The sequence below is a fragment of the Aquarana catesbeiana genome, linkage group LG11, assembly GCF_042186555.1.
Source record: "Aquarana catesbeiana isolate 2022-GZ linkage group LG11, ASM4218655v1, whole genome shotgun sequence".
NCBI classification, from domain to species: domain Eukaryota; kingdom Metazoa; phylum Chordata; class Amphibia; order Anura; family Ranidae; genus Aquarana; species Aquarana catesbeiana.
In genome coordinates, this window is record NC_133334.1 from 265,185,519 (window position 1) to 265,205,229 (window position 19,711).

The window sequence follows — 19,711 nt, forward strand, 5'->3', positions numbered from 1 at the left end:
CCCACTGATGTCGGCAACTTTTCTACTCCCAATGACCTAGTCCAGCCCCCCTAAAGTCTGAAGGGCAGTAAACTTGCCCTTTGTTTAGAAAGTTTGGAGACCCCTTCTATAGTGCATAGGAATTATTGGAATGTCACCTTGCCATTTCAATAAAGTTTCCAAAAAATAAAAAGGTTAAGAAGGCACTGACCCCCACTGCTGGCACAGAACGGATTGTTTTAGTGTTTCCATTCTTGCATTAATGAGGCTGCAGAAAACGCATGCATGTTGATGCATGATAACATGCATTTTTTTCAACGCATTGGGTTGCATTTTGTTGCACATTGAACTGCGTTGTTCGATGTCTTTTTATTCTCTACAGGCAACACCAAAGATTAAAATAATACATTTCTATTTTTTGTTGTTGTTGTTGATAGGTGTTGTCATGTGTTTTTGTGTTACTTTTTATGCAAAGTGTCTGTATATTGCATGCAGGGCACATAGAAAACAATTGTATTCTGTGTCCTTGTGTTGATCAACACAGCTCAATAGGCATGGCTTGCATGAGCATCGCTCCCAACTGTCCCTGATTTGGAGGGACTGTCCCTGATTTGGAGCAATGTCCCTCTGTCCCTCATTCCTCCTCATTTGTCCCTCATTGTGATCTGATCTACATAGTTGTATATAAAATGCACTTTTTATCTTTCAAAAAGTGTTTCCCAGTGCTAAACCTTTCATCCAAATTCTAAATTGCTGCATTTTTCATTTTTAAAAGCCAATATAAAGGAATATTGGTGGTAAAAAAAAGCACTTGTGAATTTAATTAACCCTTTTTTTTTTTTTTTTTTTTTAGTTATGACCCTTTAAGGGGTGTGGCAGGGGGTGTGTCCTATGCCCACATACGTTTGCTAGTAGGGGTCCCTCATTCCCATCTCAAAACGTTGGGAGGTATGGATGAGTGCTAAGTGGACCAAGGGGTTAGGATTTTTTATGGCTTGCAGCGCTGAGGTCCTGGGGTCAATTTTATAGATATTAAATGTCAGTGTGTACATTCGCCTTGTGTTTGTGTGAGCACGAGGGTAGGCTGCCTTCCTTTACAAGGTACCCTCATTGTGTATCAGGACTCATGTTGACAGGCGTTGTTTATGTGCGTTTAGAACGCATGTCAAACTCAGGTTAGCAAAAAAACCTTATTGACTTTGTTCGGAGCCGTACACAACAGTTTGGAGGCTGTGCTTGACCTGCCTTGGCGCTGGGCTGCACTTTGTTTGATGCAATGAGGTGCATTTAAAGTGATATTACAGTGTTACTAAACCCAGGAACCTGCATTCACTATATCACGTTTAGGCACAGACTATTAAAGGGAAAGTGTCCCATTTAATTCTACTCTTATCCTCCATTTAGTAAATCAACACCCAAAAACCCAACACATTTTAAAGCCTCCACATTTTTTTAAATATTGATGGGAGTAGCAATCTTAAAGTGTTACTAAACCCAGGAGCCTGCATTCACTAGATCTGGTCTCCCACAGTACACAGAAATACAATTATTTTAACACATATAAACTGCTAAATACCTTTTCTCATCAGCAGTATTGTGACTTCTATCAGTGTCTGCTTAAAGCTTGTAGGAGGAGTTTTCATTCTCCTCTGACTGCCCTATGAGGCTGCAGGACCCCTGACCCTCTGTCTGGACAGTGCTGATTGGCCCTGTACTGATCACATGCACCCTCCCAAGAAAAAAAAAAAACTCTCTAGAAATACAAACTATACTGAGCATGTGCAGCTTGTCCCCTAGCCCCTGTTCTATCAGCAGATGGATTGGGGACTGTGGAAGAAGGGAAGGATCAGAGAAGACAGGATCAAACAGCCTTTTTACACAATGCAGAGGATTAACCCCTTAGGTTCCACAGTGAGTATAACAAGCATGCTTTACTGCATATACAGACTGATTTTACTGTTGTAGGTTTAGTAATACTTTAGGCTCCATTCATAACTGGGTGTTCTGGATCACATGCAGAATCGTGACAAAACGCAGAACGCGCTTGCGATGCCATTATTTCTTAATGGAAACGCAGTGCTATTTTTTTTTTTTTGCCGTGATTGTCGAGCGCCAAATCGTGGAAAAATTGCGAACGCTCCTAGCTGTGTGCCAAGATTTAGTACATGAGCTTTTTTTTTTTTTTGATCGTTTTTGGAGCAGAGAGAGGCCTATTGAAATGAATGGTGCCACTCCAAAAAAGCTCAAGTAAAAAACAAAAAGAAAAGATAAAAAAAAAAAAGTGGCTATGGTTGTCGCTGCAGATCGCTCAGGTGTGAAAGGAGCCTTAAAGTCATATTTTTTTTTGTTTGTTTTAAAATAAAAAAGGGTATACTTACTTGCTCTGATATTGCACAGAGTGGCCCCTTACGCGCTCTTCTGGGTTTCCCCTACTGGCGCTTTCCGCTCCTTGTTCTTGAAGGGGGCCCCCAAAGCAAGCTGTATTGGGACATGGCTCAGCAGCACCCCCTGCCTGCTCCTTACAGGCCTAAGGCTCCGCGGTCTTCCTGTGCATCCAGCAAAAGAGAGCACTGCTGCAGCCAGGACAGGGCATGATCTGGAAGTGTTGGGGGGGGGGGGGGGGGGGGGGGGAATTTAGTGGGATGTTTTATTACCTCAATGCAGGAAATGCATTAACGTAGAAAAAGGTTTTGACTATAAAATCGCCCTAAACTGCAGGCAAATCAAGCTAAATGCAGCTTTCAATGGGCGTAACTTGTGCATTTCATTTCCTGACTACCTATCACTGTTTTGGAGGCCCTAAAAAGCCAGGATAGTACAAACACCCCCCCCCCCCCCAAATTACCCATTTCTTGTAGACACTACAAGGTATTTGATGAGGCATGATGAGTATTTTGCAGATCTTATTTTTTTGTTACAAGGTTTTGAGAAATTAAAAAAGAAAAAAAAAAAAAACACTTGTTCTCGTTTTCTAAAAACTTGTGGCAACAAATGAAATCTGCAAAATACTCACCATGCCTCTTAGCAAATACCTTGGAGTGTCTACTTTCCAAAAAAAGGGGGTTATTTGTACTATCCGGGAATTTTATGGCTACTGAAACTGTGATAGGTATAGCACAAGTTACATCCTTTGAAAGCCTAAAGGTGCTCATTGGATTTTTGGGCCCTCGTGGCTGAGGCTCCCAAAAGGTCTCACATTTGTGGTGCCCCTATACTCAGGAGAAGTAGCAGAATGTGTTTTGGGGTGTGATGCCACGTATACCCAAGTGTGTGAGAAATATCTCAGTAAAGTGATACAGTGGAACCTTGGATTATGAGCATAATCCGTTCCAGGAGATTAGTTGTAATCCGAAGCACTTGCATATCAAAGTGAGTTTCCCCATAGAAGTCAATGAAAACGAAGATAATTCGTTCCACATTGACTTCTATTGTGTGCAGTACTGCCTGTGGCCAGAGGTGGGGGGGGGGGCGCCGGAGAGACACGGAATACTCAGACGGCTCCGATACACTCGGAATCCCTCGGAAAGGCTCGGAAACAAAGTATTTCCTGAGTGTTTCCGAGTGGCACCGGCGGCCCCGCACCTCTGGCCAAATGCGGTACTGCACACCACAGAGGCTTGAATCCTGCTCGTTTCGCAAACCGAGTCAGGATTTAAAAAAGAATAATAGTTTGTATTGCGAAACACTTGTTAACCGTGTTACACGCAATCCAAGGTATTACTGTATTTATTAAAAAAAAAAAAAGTTAATTTTCCAAAAAGTTGTTGCAAAAAAGATCTTCAAAAGACTCAACATGCCTCCCAGCAAATACCTTGGGTTATATACACTTTCCAAAAAGGAGTCATTTGGGGGGTGTTTATATTGTCCTGGCATTTTAGGGCCTCTGAAAATTTGATGATAGGCAGTCAGGAAATTAAATGCTTAATTTACGACCCTTGAAAGCCTGAAGGTGCTTATTGGATTTTGGGCCCCTGTACATGGCTAGGCTGCCAAAAAAGTCTCAAACATATGATATCCCCGTACTCGGTAAAGTAGCAAAATGTGTTTTGTGGCGTAATTCCACATATACTCATGGCAAGTGATAACTTTGTATAAAAAATATTTAATACATAAATTATTTTAGCATTTTTCAAAAACTTGTGGCAAAAAAAAAAAGCTTCCATGGATTCAACATGCCTCTCAGCAAATACATTGGGGTGTATACTTTCCAAAAAGGTGTAATTTGGGGGGTGTTTATATTGTCCTGGCATTTTAGGGCCTCAGAAAATGTGGTAGGAAGTCAGGAAATCAAATGCTTAACGCCCCTTGAAAGCCTGAAGGTGCTCATTGGATTTTGGGCCCCTGTACATGGCTAGGCTGCCAAAAAGTCTCACACATGTGGTATCCCCATACTCGGGAGAAGCAGCAGAATGTGTTTTGGGGTGTAATTCCACATATAACCATGGCAAGTGTGAGAAATATTTAAATAAAGTGACACCTTTGTGTAAAAAATTATTAATAAATAAATTAAGGCATTTTTCAAAAACTTATGGCAAACAAACAAAAAAAGCTTCCATGGACTCAACAGAAAATACCTGGGGGTGTCTACTTTTCTAAAAAAGGGGTAATTTGGGGGGTATTTGAACTGTCTTGGCATTTTAGGGCCTCTAAATACATTATGTGTATGACCAGTATTAGGAGTTTCTGCCACACTCCTAATGTTGGGCATTTAGTACATGCAACGTTGCTTTTTTTTTTTGTTGAGCCTGTGGGCTGAATGAAAAGAAGGAAACCCAAGTTTCTTCCATTCACATTGTTCGAAGTGGAAGAAGAAATATCTGCCAGAAAAATGTAAAAAAAAAAAAAGTATATGCTGAGCATAGGAGCTATTGGCTGCTGACTACCCCCATGCTCCCAACGTTGGGCATATGCATTTTTTTTTTTTTAACAGCCGATAGAGAAATCTCCCCCTGCAGTGCTGTAGGCACTGATGTATGTATTCTGAGAGCAGCAACCTGCTACTCTCAAAATATGGAGATCAGTGCTGCAGCTGATTGGCATTCCTGCAACGCAAACAATAACAATAGAACCTTTTTTTTTACTTTCTTTTTTTGTAACGTAACTTTTCAGAACTCTTTCCAGCCTTTGATTTTAGGGTCTCTCAAAATGTGATAGAAAGTTTCCGAACTTCTTTAGATGCACTGCAGAATTGTGTGGAACTACTGTGCTGTGTTGTACCATGGACTAATAGTCCACTATGGCGTGGTAGCAAAGGAAGCAGTCCTTGAGCTAGAGGCCAGGTTGGCCAGAACAGGAGGGACAAAAAATAAATAAAACATGGGTGCCAGGCCTTATTGGGTGTTTACCACTGACACAATGTTTTTTTTTAAGGTGACTTTTGTGTTAGGGTAGGTTCACAGACATTCAATGGGCACACTGGCAGCCCGTGCCTTATTTCTGCAGTGGCTTTTATATTTGTCACTCCAGAAACAGATGTCCACCTTCCTACTGTTTTTTTTTTTTTTAGCCACTTGCCTACTGGGCACATTTACCCCCTTCCACCCCAGGCCAATTTTCAGCTTTCAGCGCGGTCACACTTTGAATGACACTTTGAAGCACTGGTGGGACCGCGCTGATAATCAGGACACTGATCATGGAGTTTCCAGATATCAGTGTAGATGTCCCTTTTAGAAAAGCCGGTTATCTCTTTTCTCTGATCCTCATGCTGTCAGCATGAGGAAAGGAGTGCCAAATAACTGGCATCTGTTTACCTCCGTGATCAGCTGTGAAAATTTCATTCAGTTCGACCGAAATCTGAAAATTTGTTCTATTCGAATTTTGAAAAAAGGTTATATTCTATTGTTTTTTTCTATTCTAATCTCATTTTCTGATTTAGAATCTATTCTATTCTAATTTATTCGATTCGAAATTTAAGACTGTTATATTCTTTCTATATTATTCTATTTGATAATTTTCTATTCTATTCCTTTATTTTCTATTCTATTTAATTTTCTATTCTGTTTTATGCAATTCTTTTCTATTATATTTTATTTTCTATTCTGTTTTACGCTATTCTTTAATGTTCTATTCTTTCCTTTTCTATTCCTTTATTTTCTATTCTGTTTTAATCCATTGTTTTTCTATTCTATAATTTTCTATTCTATTATTTTCTATTATATTCCTTTATTTTCTATTATATTTAATATTTTATTCTGTTTTACTCTATTCTTATCCTTTGTTTTCTATTCTATTCTTGTCTTCAAATTCGATTTTGTTTTCAAATTTGATTTGAATTAGAATTTTGGCCAAATTTTGTTTTGTTATTTTGGATATGTTTAAATTCATTACTATTGTATTTGGATATTGATGTATATGAACAAAAAATGAACCCAATTTTTTTTATTCGAAATGAACTGTACATGTCAAATATACTTACAAAGGAAATAAAGTCAAGTGCATGTATCGAATCTCCATCACACCCCCAGATGGGTGTCCACCAAACAAGGCGCAGCTTATATGTTTCAAGGGCGATGCCCTCTTTCTCTGAGCTTTGAGGAAGAGGGAATCGCCCTTGAAACACGTCTCTGTACACTTTCTTTTTAGGTCCACCAAAAACGTTAGTACAGGAGACTCTCACATTACAAAGTCTTTGGTAGATCTTATGCTTGTTCTCTAGTCTTGTGTTTCTCAACTCCAGTCCTCAAGGCGCCCCAAACAGGTCATGTTTTCAGGATTTCCCTGAGATGAAACAGCTGTGGTAATTACTAAGGCAGTGAAACTGATCAAATCACTTGTGCAAAATAATGGAGGGCCTGAAAACATGACCTGTTGGGGGCGCTCTTGAGGACTTGAGTTGAGAAACTTTGGTCTAGCACATGAACCACAGAGCAGGGTCACAAGAAAACTTTGTGCTACTAGTTTTTTTCGTCCAGATTGAATATGTCGGAGCTGATAGTCTCTATCTTGAGTATGAAATCTAAGGAAGACCTGTACAGTAGGAATAGGCATTGCCCATATTCCATCATATGTACTGCTTTCTTTGGAGAAGTTCCTCATCTGACAAGCAGGTGTAGCTCTTGAGTGCCCCCCCCCAGTGATAGAAAAAAACCACAACGATGTCAGTTTTAATAATTCACTTTTATTGATAGATTTGTATAAAACCCACCAAGACTACTGCAATAGAGTGGAAACATTCTTCGCGTTACAGCATTAAACAGGTTATAATTGTGTCTACAAGAAAGAGGAAACCAACTACTAAAAAACACAGTTCTGTTAGAAAAATGCTTACAAAAATATGTAAGAATTCAATTTCTCTTTCAAAGACAAATATAATTTCCTAATACCTGTAGGATAAAAAAAATATGTCAATAATAAAATGTAAACAAAACCCTGACACTTTTCCCGGCTGTTATAAAAGGGACATTATTATGGAAAGTAAACATGAACCGACTTGAAATCCTGGATAATGTTATTATAATGACACATGAGCAGCATTGGTCAGCAGTTTTCAATTGGGAGATAAAACAATCCACAAGGGGGCAGCACTGAGACCTTGAAGTAAATAAAAGATTGCTTTAAAGGCTTGCTTACCCTTGTACTGCCCTCTGAAGAGTGATTTGCGTTGGAACGCTCTTTAGAGAGCAACTGACGGCCAGTGAGGATATGCTATATCTCCTCCTCACCGCCTGTTTTAATTTCTTAAACCCCCCCACCAGTTGAATGGGCTTCACACATTGGTTGGTACTCCCCAGCAAACGAAACAGCGGGCCTAATTTTTGCAATAAAATGTCCCCCCCACCCCCTTCACTGGTACAGTATAAGAGCTAGCACACCTTTAAAAGGGAATCTATAGGTTTATTTTATTTTAAAGTATAACTAAAAATGGAGTGGAGAGAGATTAGAATCCTTGTCAGTTTTTATTGCTGTCTGTGCCCCCCATTAGGGAGATTCTCCACCTCAATTGGTCCTGTTTACCATGATCATTGAAAGTAAAAGAAAAGCCCACATTTTGGGTTGTCCCCAGAAAACTAATAGATGAGAAATCTTCCAATGGGGAATTGCAAAAAATACACAAAAATTTTATATATATATATATATATATATATATATATAATATTTTTTTAGCAGAGACCCTAGAGAATAAAATGGCAGTGTGTATGTATGTAAGATAGATAGATAGAGAAAAGGAAAAGCGCCATCTAGTGAACAGTTTATTAAAAATGTTAGAGCTCACAGTACATATCTGGCCAAATGCAAAAATCTTTATAGGTGTTCCGGTCCCGCCGATGATAGCAAATCACGGCCGTTGGAGGTGCTCACAGGGCTGGAGGAGAAGTTCCAGGACCACGTGGGTATAGGGCAGAAGTGATGTTGGCTTGGGAGCGGACCGCCTCTACATCTCCTCCAGCGACCGTGGTTTGCTATCATCGGCGGGACTGGGACACCTATGAAGATTTTGCATTTGGCCAGATATGTATTGTGAGTCTGAACATTTTTTATTAAACTGCCCACTAGATGGCGCTTTTCCCTTTCTACACACACACACACACACACACACACACACACACACACACACACACAGGAGCAGTGGGGGAAATTGCATGCGATTTGGACAGGAATTGCACTGCATTCCTGCTTAAATCACATGCGATTCTTTGCAGTGTGATTTGCGCCCATCTATTTTGTATTGATGCAAATCGCACTGCAAAGTATCGATTTCAGGAACATTTGTGCGAGTACCGATACTCGTGCAAATGCTTGGTATCTGCACCAATACCGGTATCAGTGCATCCCTACTTCTAATAGTCATCTACTGCTGTAGTTAGAGGCTGGATGGAGCTGCACAAGCTCTAGCTGAGCCTCCTTACTGACAGGAAGTGTAGCGACACCGCTATACACAGCATGTAATCACTATGCGGGAGCATACCGTTTATACTCACCTCCACAGCACTAAAATCAATCTTTTAGAAGCATCAGAAGCTGATTGTTTCAGCCCCTGGGCTTAGCACCGATTGTTGTTACTGACCACCAGCAGTTCCAGCAAGAACCAACACAGGGACCCGACTTACCTGCCAATTCCTGGTGCAATTTTAAAACAAAGCTGCGACAAATAGTCGCTCACCCAGTGCCGATTTAAAATAGTAACTAAATAGTAACGGACTAAAGTGGTTAAAAAAAAAAAAAAAAAAAAATTACAAATACACTATAGCTACCCTTTAAAGAAAGCTAAAGCTGAGCAAACATACTACAATCTGATTGGCCAGGAGATTGTACAGCCAGACTAATGCAAATAGAGCGATTTAATAAAACTGGAGAGTGTAAAATCCTGTGCAGCTCTGGACAGAAACCAATCAGCTTCCAGGTTTCATTTTCAAAGCTTATTTGAACAAGCTGCAGTGAGAAGCCGATTGGTTTCTATGCAGAGCTGCACTGGATTTTGCACTTTCCAGTTTTAGTACATCAACCCCAATGTGTATGGTTGGAGGTTTTATTTAGGGAGTCAAAAGGAGTGTTAATCTAAAGAATGCACTATTAAAAAACAAAACAAAGGAGAAAAAAAAAAAATCACACTTCCTTTTCCAGAATAGGTATTTTTTGACCTGCTATCAAGCGGTGAAACCCTTCAAGTCTGTGGACTATGCTGAATGCTACATAAGTTAAAAAAAAAAGGGAATTAACTGGCGTACCCAGGTTTGTACCATAAAGCAGTGTAAACAGAATTAGAGCTATGCAGGCCATAAACCAAAGCAACCAGAAATGCAGCCTGTGGTCCTCTTTGTTATTTCTGGTTATTGGCTTATACCAGAGTTTCCCAACTCCTGTCCTCAAGGAGCCCCAACAGGTCATGTTTTCAGGCTTCCCATTATTTTGCACAGGTGATTAGATCAGTTTCACTGCCTTAGTAATTACCACAGCTGTTTCATCTGAGGGAAATCCTGAAAACACGGCCTGTTGGGGCGCCTTGAGGACTGGGAGTTGAGAAACACTGGCTTATACTGCTTAGTGCAATCTGACATTGGTCTAAGCAGCACAGTAAAGAATAAGGAACATGTAGTACTGTATTCTCTGCAACTCTGCCACATACTGGATGGTAGGAGGTACTGCATGCTAATGCAAAACACCATCCATCTAAAAAACAAACAAAAAAAAATTATATATAAACAATAAAAAAAAAAATAAAATTTGTATAACAAACATTTTCTGGCATTTTTTATACTGTAAACAAGAGGGGGGATTTACTAAGAGTGGAATCCAGAGAATCTGGTGCAGATGTGCATAGTAACCAATCAGCTTCAACATTCAGCTTGTTCAATGAAGCTTTGACAATAAGGCCCCTTGCAGACGGGGCGGACTTTGCCAAGTGTATCTGCCTGCTGGGTAGGGCGGATGACAGGTCCTGATCCACTCCGCTATGCAGAGCGGACACCGACACAGCCTGCTCTTCTCTATGAGGCAGTTGGATGGAAACGGACTGCCTGTCCATTCCCATCCAATCCAATTCACCGGACGGATAGGGACAGATCCCCATCCATCTGTTTTTAGTGAACCGGATGCCGTTGCGTGTCAGTGGACACATATCCGCCAACATCCATAGAGAGCTATGAATGTCCGATCGGGCCCGCCCGAAAAACTGACAGGCAGACCTGATCGGACCATCAGTGTGAAAGCGAGCCTAACACCTAGTAGCTGATTACTATGCACAGCTGCACCAGGTTCTCTTGGCTCCAGTTTCAGTAAATCTCCCCCCGAGTTGTCTTTTTTTATATACATGTAGTGTAGTATGAAAGTGTAAATTGTATCTGTAACAGACATTTGTGGTTTATAAATGTAACAGACAATGTAACAAATTTCAAATAATTTTAATGTAACAGATATGTGTAGCCAAAAATATGTAAACTTTGCTTTGTAAAACTAACTCCGTTTTAAATTATAGACAAAAATATGTCACCCAGGTTCCCTAATTAGTGTACTGAGAAGTAGATAAGGGTCTAGAACGGGGGGGGGGGAGCAAACATCGGCCCTCCAGCCATTACAGAACTACAAGTCCCATGAGACGCCGCAAGATTATAACGGCCACAAGCATGTCTCACAAAGGCAGAGGCATGAGGAGACTTGTAGTTCCAGAACAGCTGGAGGGCGGTAGTTTGACCAAACCGTGGCCTAGAATATGCACAACAGCTGATAAGGTGTACTTAAATTAGTCCACTAATTTGAGCAATTCGGCGCAGTGATCACCAGCTTTGATAGAATGCCTTTTACTGCACTGTGGTCTTTGTTCACTCACCCGGGTGCTAGTGAATGTCACTAAAGAGAATGTCACTTTTACCATTGAGGGCAAATGAGTCTGCACAAAACCCCCCCCCCCAGGCATGTCTATGTACCCAGCCACACTGCCTCCCCTGACTTGTCCAAGCTCTTCTGTAGACTGGTGTCAAGGTTTAGATAAGGAAGTGAGCATCTTGGCACCCCCACATGACAGCATTCGGGCCTGGTGACTGGTCAATCAGGTGGGAGCACTGTCACATGGGGGAGATCTCCTGGAAGTCCACAAGGGCATGGAGCCGGGCTGGAAGGCGAGTTAGCGTAGCCCGGTAAGTATATAGCGGGGGGCGGGGTGTGGGGGATGCTATGTGTGCACACTCACATTACCATAAATGGGCAAAAAGACACTATGGGGTTGATTTACTAAATCTGGAGCACTCAGAATCTGGTGCAGTTATGCATTGTAGCCAATCCGCTTTTAACGTCAGCTTGTTCATTTAAAGTGGAGCTCCACCCAAAAGGGGAAGCTCCGCTTGTTCGCACCCCCCCTTCCACATTTGACACTTTTTTTGGGGGGTACCAGGTTTTGATAGGTACCCACTCCCTGGTAAGATTGCCACACGGCGATCTAAGTCATGTCCGGCCCCTCCTCCCCCTGCTGCCTTCTGGGACCTGTGTGTGTCCCAGAAAATGATGGACCATTCAGACCGCACAGCGCGACTCGCGCATGCGCAGTAGGAAACCGGCTGTGAAGCCTGAAGGCAATGCCGGCACCTGCACCCGAAGCTGATGGACGAATCAGCTTGGGGTGCCGACATCGCGGGATCCCTGGACAGGTAAAGTGTCCTTATATTAAAAGTCAGCAGCTACGGTATTTGTAGCTGTTGACTTTAAATTTTTTTTTTTTTTCTTATAGGCTGGAGCTCCTCTTCAAGCTTTGGCAATAAAACATGGAAGCTGATTGGTTTTTATGCAGAACTGCACCAGATTTTGCACACTCGAGGTTTAGTAATTCCACCCCAAGTGAAACTACACTTGTGTCAGGTCCAGTGATGTGACATCCCCAAGCTCCCACGCCGGTACCGAGATCTTCTGATTTGTTTCTTCTGGGTTCAGGATCTTCAGCCACCTTTGCTTTGCAGGATGATGCAACTTCCATGCATGCACAGCTCAGTGTACAGTGTAAACAATTTGCAAGGAGAAAAGGTAAAAACCCTTAATTGCAGAAGGGAAATATTATGTCTCTAATGCAAAAAACAAAAACAAAAAAAAAAAAAAAAACTCTTTCTGCTTGCAAATTTTGGATTTTCAAGTTCAGTTTTAAACTAGATTAAAAGGGGAAAAAAAGTGTTGGCAAAAATTAGTTTGTTATTATAAAACAGGTTAAAAAAAAACCTGACTGGTTGTTGGGTACATTTCCATCTGTCTTTCCTACAGTTTTGTCCAGAATGTAAAAGTATAACCTCCTTAGAATCCACCATTAATAACGCCTTGCTTATTGTACTACACGCCAAGTCACCAGCACTTTGCATTTGTGGTCAGACAGGTCTGTGAATTGCTCATAATTTCAGGAAAATTGATCCAGGAATCGTACATGAAATTCTTTGACTTTCTGTAGCAGCAGCTTCAGCTTCTCCAGAGGAGGAAGAATGGTCATCCTAGAAATACAAAAATCCTGGTTAAAAAAAGGGACCAGAATCAAGGCCTGTATAGATTCTGGAGAGAGGACATGTAACTACATGTAACACCAGCCATAGGCAGATCCATTTTTTTGACAGCTGAACTTTAAAGCTGGCCATAGATTACTGTATTTAATCGGCGTATAACATGCGCCGGCGTATAACACGCACCCCAATTTAAGAGGGAAGTTTCAGGAAAACAAAAACTTAAAAAAAAAAAAAAAATAAACCACTTTGAAGCAAAATAATGGTCAGTGAGCATCAATGCAGCCTGATTAGTGCCCATCTGCAGCCTCAATGCAGCCCGATCCGTGCCCATCCGCAGCCTGTTTCGTGCCCATCCGCAGCCTGTTCCGTGCCCATCTCCATCAATGCAGCTCACTATCTCATATGAAATCACAGAGCTGCCATCTGTCTCCTCACCTCTCAGTCGGCAGTGACACACACAGTCCCGCCATTGGCATTGGACCAGCTCCTGTGATAGACAGAACACTGGTACAATACCGGTGGCGGAGGCGGGACTGTGTGTGTGACATGCGAGCCGAGTGAAAGCCGAGTTAGAGCCGAGCGGAGAGCCAAGTGGAGAGGAGATACGGTACGCTGTCGGCGTATAACACACACCTGCGATTTTTTTCAGGGGAAAAAAGTGCGTGTTATACGCCGATAAATACGGTACTTTTTTTTCAATCAGCGCACTGGTCGATCTGACAACAAATGTGAAGGAGACGGCTGATTTATAGCTGCTACTTGTCCTGACTGAACACTTTCCCCAAGACAAGCAACAGCAATGCAGAGGAAGGAGGATGTGTCAGCCAATGCATTCTTCTTGCCGTTGCTTGTCTCAGGAAATTGTTCACAGTCAAGACAAGCAGCAAGTTATAAATCAACTGTCTCCTTCACACCTGTTCTCAGGATCAGTCACAGGTCGGTCCAAGTAGATGTCTAGGTTGCTAAGTATTTTGTCATGGACAGGTTGCTAAGTATTTTGTAACGGAGCTGACTCCAGATATGTGTATGTACATTTCTGCACATTGAATCAACCTGACAGACACTTTGCAGGAAATGCCATCACTGACCCCTTCTAAAAATGCTCTCTTTAACCGCTTGCGGACCGCCCACCGTACATATACTGTGGCAGGACGGCCCGGCTGCGCAAAATCACGTACCTGCATGCAATTTTGTGCACGTGGTGTAGGGCTTGTGCGCGCGTCGCCGGAGCGCAGCTCCCGCTGTGATTGGACAATTAGCGGGTCTGGCAGCCGCCGCAACTCAGCGATCGTTCACAGGATACAGAGCAGCGGTGTGGCCATGTAAACAAGGCACCCCGCTGATCTGTCAGTAAGGAAAGGAGAGATCTTCTGTTTCAGCAAAGCCGACACACGATCTCCGTTTTCCTCCAGTGTAACACTCCCCCCACCACAGTTCGAGAGCCCCTCCCTAGGACACACTTAACCCCTTGATCACCCCCTAGTGTTAACCCCTTCCCTGCCAGTGTCAATTATACAGGGATCAGTGCATTCTTTTTTTTTAGCGCTGATCACTGTATTGGTGTCACTGGTCCCAAAAAAAAGTGACACTTGGGGTCAGATTTGTCCGCCACAAATTGCTGATCGCCACCATTACTAGTAAAAAAAAAAACAAAAAATATATAATGCCATAAATTGAACCCATAGTTTGTAGACACAATAACTTTTGCGCAAACCAATCAATATACGCTTATTGGGATTTTTTTTTTACCAAAAACATGTAATAGAATACATATTGGCCTAAACTGATGAAGAAATTTGAGTTTTTGTATATTTTTTATGTTTTTTATTCAAAAATTGCTGCCCTTTTTTGTTTATAGCGCAAAAAATAAAAACTGCAGAGGTGATCAAATACCACCAAAAGAAAGCTCTACTTGTGGAAACAAAAAAGGACATCAATTTTGTTTTGGTACAGCATTGCACGACCGCGCAATTGTCAGTTAAAGCAACGCAGCGCCATATTGCAAAAAATGGCCCGGTCAGGAAGGGGGTAAAAGCTTCCGGGGCTGAAGTGGTTGATAAAGGCCCTCTTTGGGTGCAGGTCTTTTGTTGTTTTCTATGTTACTGGCATACTACTGAACACTCACTGGGTGTTCAGACCCATGTGATCAAATTACATCCGATTCCACAGTTCGCACTGCGTTCTGCGAACCGATTTGGGGGTGTCAGTCATTTTATTTTGACACCGACAGCAGTTTGCAGCGCACAGTGTGAACTGCCTGCAATCCTGATGTGGTGTGAGAACCGCACAGAAATCGCTGTGGTTTCCGCACCGCATCAGTGTGAACTGGGCCTTAGAATCACTTTAACAGGTACTTAGAATCAGAGTGTGACAAGAAGTGAACTCGGTCAGTAGTGATAATTTCTCTTCACCCAAGTTTCCTTAAACAGAATGGGATAATAGTAGGGAAGAGATACAAAGGATTGATTTATGCAAACTAAGGCAAAGGCAAGACTAAGGCAACTGCTGCCCAAAGCAACCAGACACCTGTGCCTCCTTTATCCGGGTCAGGGCACAGAATGCGAGATTGACTTGTTCCGGTGGGCGTGTTTCCTAGATTTTCTACTGACAATCAATGTTACCTGAAGTGATAAGTCCCCTCTCTCTGGCCAAAACCACTTCCTGGTACAACACAAATCCCCATCTCCTCCAGTAACTGCATACAGTAGAACATGTCCGGCTCCATCTGCAGCTCCTGTGGGTATAAGACACTTATTAGAAAATGTTATGGTTTTTTCCTTTATCACATTAAAGCTGAATTCCAGATACAGTAATACCTTGGATTACGAGCATAATTCGTTCCAGAAGAATGCTTGTAATCCAAAGCACTCGCATATCAAAGAGAGTTTCCCCATAGGAAATAACGGAAACTTAGATAATCCATTCCACAGCCACTGCTTGTCTATGCAGTACCGCATGTGGCCAGAGGTGCGGGGGCGCACTTGGAGACGCTCGGGAACGGAGTGTCTGAGTGTTTCCGAGTGTCTGAGTGTTTCCGAGTGTCTGAGCGTCACCGGCGCCAAATGGGGTACTGCACACCCCAGTGGCTTGACTCCTGCTTGTCTTGCGAGTCGGGATTTAAAAAGAAGAAAATGCTCATATTGCGAAACGCTCATAAACCGCGTTACTCGCAATCCGAGCTTGGACTGTATTGTTTTTTTTGGATAGTTACACTGGCCCAGCTTATAACCAAGTATGCATTTTTTATACCTGACTTGACTGATCCCCGTGGAAGTGGATAATCATGGGGGGGGGGGGGGGGGGGGGATTTACTAAAATTGGAAGCGGATTGGTTTCTGTGCATCAGTTTTAGTAAATATTCCCCACTGTAGTAGCCAAAGCTGCTACAGTGATCCTTGTGGTCTTCTGATTCTCCAGACAAGTGGCTGCCTGCTGTATAGAACAAGAGGTCACTTGCTTGGCACAGGCACCATTTACAGAACGCCTTGCGTTTTACGCAATGCATGCAAAGAGTCCTTTGATTGGACAGGGCGAAGAAATAGGCAGTGAAATCGTTAGAAAACAAAACCAAAGCTCAACTCACCATCCAATCTGCTACCAGCCCAATTATCCTGTTTAACGGTTTGCGTTAAAGACAGGGGTTTCGTTTTCACACATTTGCAAATACATGTGTAAGCTGCAGAGCTGCTCCAATGCACCCCAATATTTCTGCAGTCTGAACTCTTGTAAATTTATGAGAGCCGCCACAGTAGAAGCACATGCATTCTAATGGATAGAGAGAGGGCAGGTGAGCCTGGAGGTAGCCCACCCCTCCTTAAAGGCACAGGACACCCAGGACAACGGCAGCAAAGGTGACCAGTGTGCCCCCTTACCTATATTACATCAATATCAATCAACTGGCTACTGCCCCCACCTATAATTGGACTTCAAAGTAAGGAGCACATGGAAGAGCACTGCATGCAAACCAAAGCAATTAAAATCACTATTTCCACCTTGTCCATATAGAGAATGTCTTGTATTCATTGAGATGCTCTCTAAATGGCACCTGTGCAAAAACGGAGGCCCCCCCCCTGGGAATCTGGAAGACGGCGGCAATCACTGTAGTAGTGGGGGCTACTATAGTAAATAATCAGTAATTCTGGCAACATGCGACAGTGCGGAACTGACCTTCGCCTTCTCTACGGCTCGAGGTGGGATGAAGATCCGGGGAAAGGCGTACATGGCACCCTGCAAGGGGTTACACTGAATGCCAGGAACCTGATTAAATAATTCCTCCGTCACTCTGGCCTTCTGAGCGAGATTCCCGAGGACAGCTTCTTTCTCCTGAGGGAACAATATACAGAAATCTCTAATGCTTATGGGGCCATGATTGATAATAAAAACACACACATAACACAAGAAGAAATAAAACATAAAACTCTACTGTACATAAAATAATTCTACAGATTCTAAAGGCAAAAGCTGGACAGGTTTCCACTTTCTTTTTTTTTTGATCAAAAAACAAAGTTTGATTGTACATATATAAGAAGGATTAATACAACAATTAGTGCAACATGCACTACAAGCAAAAAAAGAACGAGCACATTGACAAGGTCATATAGATATGAACATCTCGAAAGCTTTAGGGGGCGACATGAACATAGGAGGAAAAAGAAATTGCAATAGTAAGATTCGTCACATAAAAGAGCAATATTAGAGAAGAAGGATAACACCATTTACTGGTGGATATAAAATGGCAAAAACCATATGCGTTAACATGAGAGCATAAGTAAGAAACACCCGTAGGGAGAGCAGTATATAGCTATACCAGGATATGAAAATATGTTACAGAGAGTTATTGTGCATCGGGCAGGTGGAAGCCTCTTCCAACCATCGGTCCCAAATTTTGTGATATTTATTGGGACAACCCCTATGCATATATGAACACCCTCGGTCTCCACTTTCTTACATAGGAAAATACTCTACACCAGGAACAACGGACACAATACTTTCCAGAAACTGACTTGAAAACAGGGTTTGTTGTATTGCCCCCCCTCTACATTATAAAGTGCTGCGTAAACGGTTGGTGCTATATAAATCCTGAATAATAATAATAATATTGCCCATGCTGAACATACCCGCATAAATTGCTCATAGGACTCTTCATTGGGCTGTGGCGGGTTCACTACGACGTCCATCGCTGCCTGACCCGACACTGGCGGGCAAAGGCGGACAGAGAGCATCTTCACCAGCTGGGCCAGTATATCAGGGTGCAGATTCAGCACTTCCACGTAACCTCCTCTGTAACCGCATCTAAGAGAGATGTAAAAATCACATACTGTAAACATATAGAACCACCTATATTATTGCACAAATGCAACAAAAAGAAAAAGTGTACATATGATTAGCAATTAAAAATGCTAGACAAAACTTTCAGTTTTATTATTTGGATACAAAGAAGGAGAGCTAAAAGTGTTCCTGCTGTCCATGCCATCAATAAGATTTCTCTTAACTTCCCATTAGGTCATCAGGACATTAAATGATGGAGGAATTCATACACTAGGCCAGACTGCAAAAAAAAAAAAAAAAAAATGCCCGGCAGAGGTTTTTTCCCCACTCCATCCAAAACCTAAAAAAAAAACACTTAGACCCCTTTCACACTGAGGCGGTTTTCAAGCGTTTTAGCGCTAGAAATAGTGCCTATAAAGCGCCTCCCATTCATTTCGGTGTGACGTATCACACTGGGGCGGTGTGCTTGCGAGACGTTAGGAAAATTCCTGCAAGCAGCATCTTTGGGACCATAATGCCCTGTCCATTGAAATGAATGGCCAGCTCTTCGGAAGCTTTGCAACACTGGCACTTTTATTCCCCTTCTTCGTCTGCTAGTGGGGAGTAAAAGTGCCCCGCTAGCAGCCGCAAAGCACCGCTTAAACAGCAGTAAAGCGCCACTAAAATGAGCGGCGCTTTACCGCTAACGCACGGCAGCCTCAGTGTGAAAGGGCTCTTAGCTTTAACATCTAAGTGAAATGTGACTGGATTAGTAGCAGAAGGTCCTTAACCGCTTAAAGTCCACCCTATACAAGTTTTTCTGCTACAGGGCGGCACCTCTGCACCGGATCATATATATATATATATATATATATATATATATATATATATATATATATATATATATATATATAACACACACACATTATCCAGTTCTAATGGGTAGGGGCAGTAAAACAGGGCAGTTGACCTGTGGTTTTACCACCCACCCCCAACCCATTAAGACCGACATGTATCTGCTCATGGCTGTACACATGCCACTGCCATGACTCTGTGCTTCGTGGCCGCTGTAAAGACTGCACAGGAGGTTAGTTTTGGAGGGCGTTGCTGGTGCCAAACGCCACTAATGGAGGTCAACGGGGCTGCACTACCCCCCCCCCCCCCCCCCAGCACCACCACACACACACACAAAACTGCGTGCAATGTACATCATTGCAGAAGGGTAATGTTGCATTTATAGGACTAAATCAGGTGGTAAAGAGACTTCCTGAAAACATTGCAGCACCCCGCACCAATACTCTTCAGAGCCTTCAGCCCTAATACAAGCAGTGGGCTGGCTTTTGGGAAGCATTAGGCAAATATTAAAATGTCTTGATAGGTGGGTGTCAGTCTGGAGGAGTGGGCATTCCTAGGCAGGCTGTATTTGCATGTAGACCACCCTCAGCAATGCCCATGGTTGAGGAAGAAAGTAGATGTGTAAGGATGTCCTCCAGCCAGGAAATGAGACAGGCTCTATATGACTTGCTGCAGCTTCTAATGCACACTATGATGACATGCTGTAAAGAGGAAGGATCAAT

The 19,711-nt window shown here is 42.5% G+C and overlaps 1 protein-coding gene across 1 annotated transcript in view; it reads right to left on the reverse strand.

The window, feature by feature from the left end:
* Window positions 1-7,076: 7,076 nt before the first annotated feature.
* The window catches only part of GPT2 (glutamic--pyruvic transaminase 2), a 58,505-nt gene continuing 45,870 nt past the window's right edge, over window positions 7,077-19,711 (reverse strand). Inside the window, exons 8-11 of the mRNA XM_073605802.1 lie at window positions 18,005-18,179; window positions 17,055-17,210; window positions 15,509-15,621; window positions 7,077-12,878 (exon numbers count right to left, since the gene is read on the reverse strand). Of these exons, the coding sequence (XP_073461903.1) occupies window positions 12,788-12,878; window positions 15,509-15,621; window positions 17,055-17,210; window positions 18,005-18,179 (535 nt within the window). The 3' untranslated portion in view covers window positions 7,077-12,787. The remainder of the gene's footprint in view (window positions 12,879-15,508; window positions 15,622-17,054; window positions 17,211-18,004; window positions 18,180-19,711) is intronic.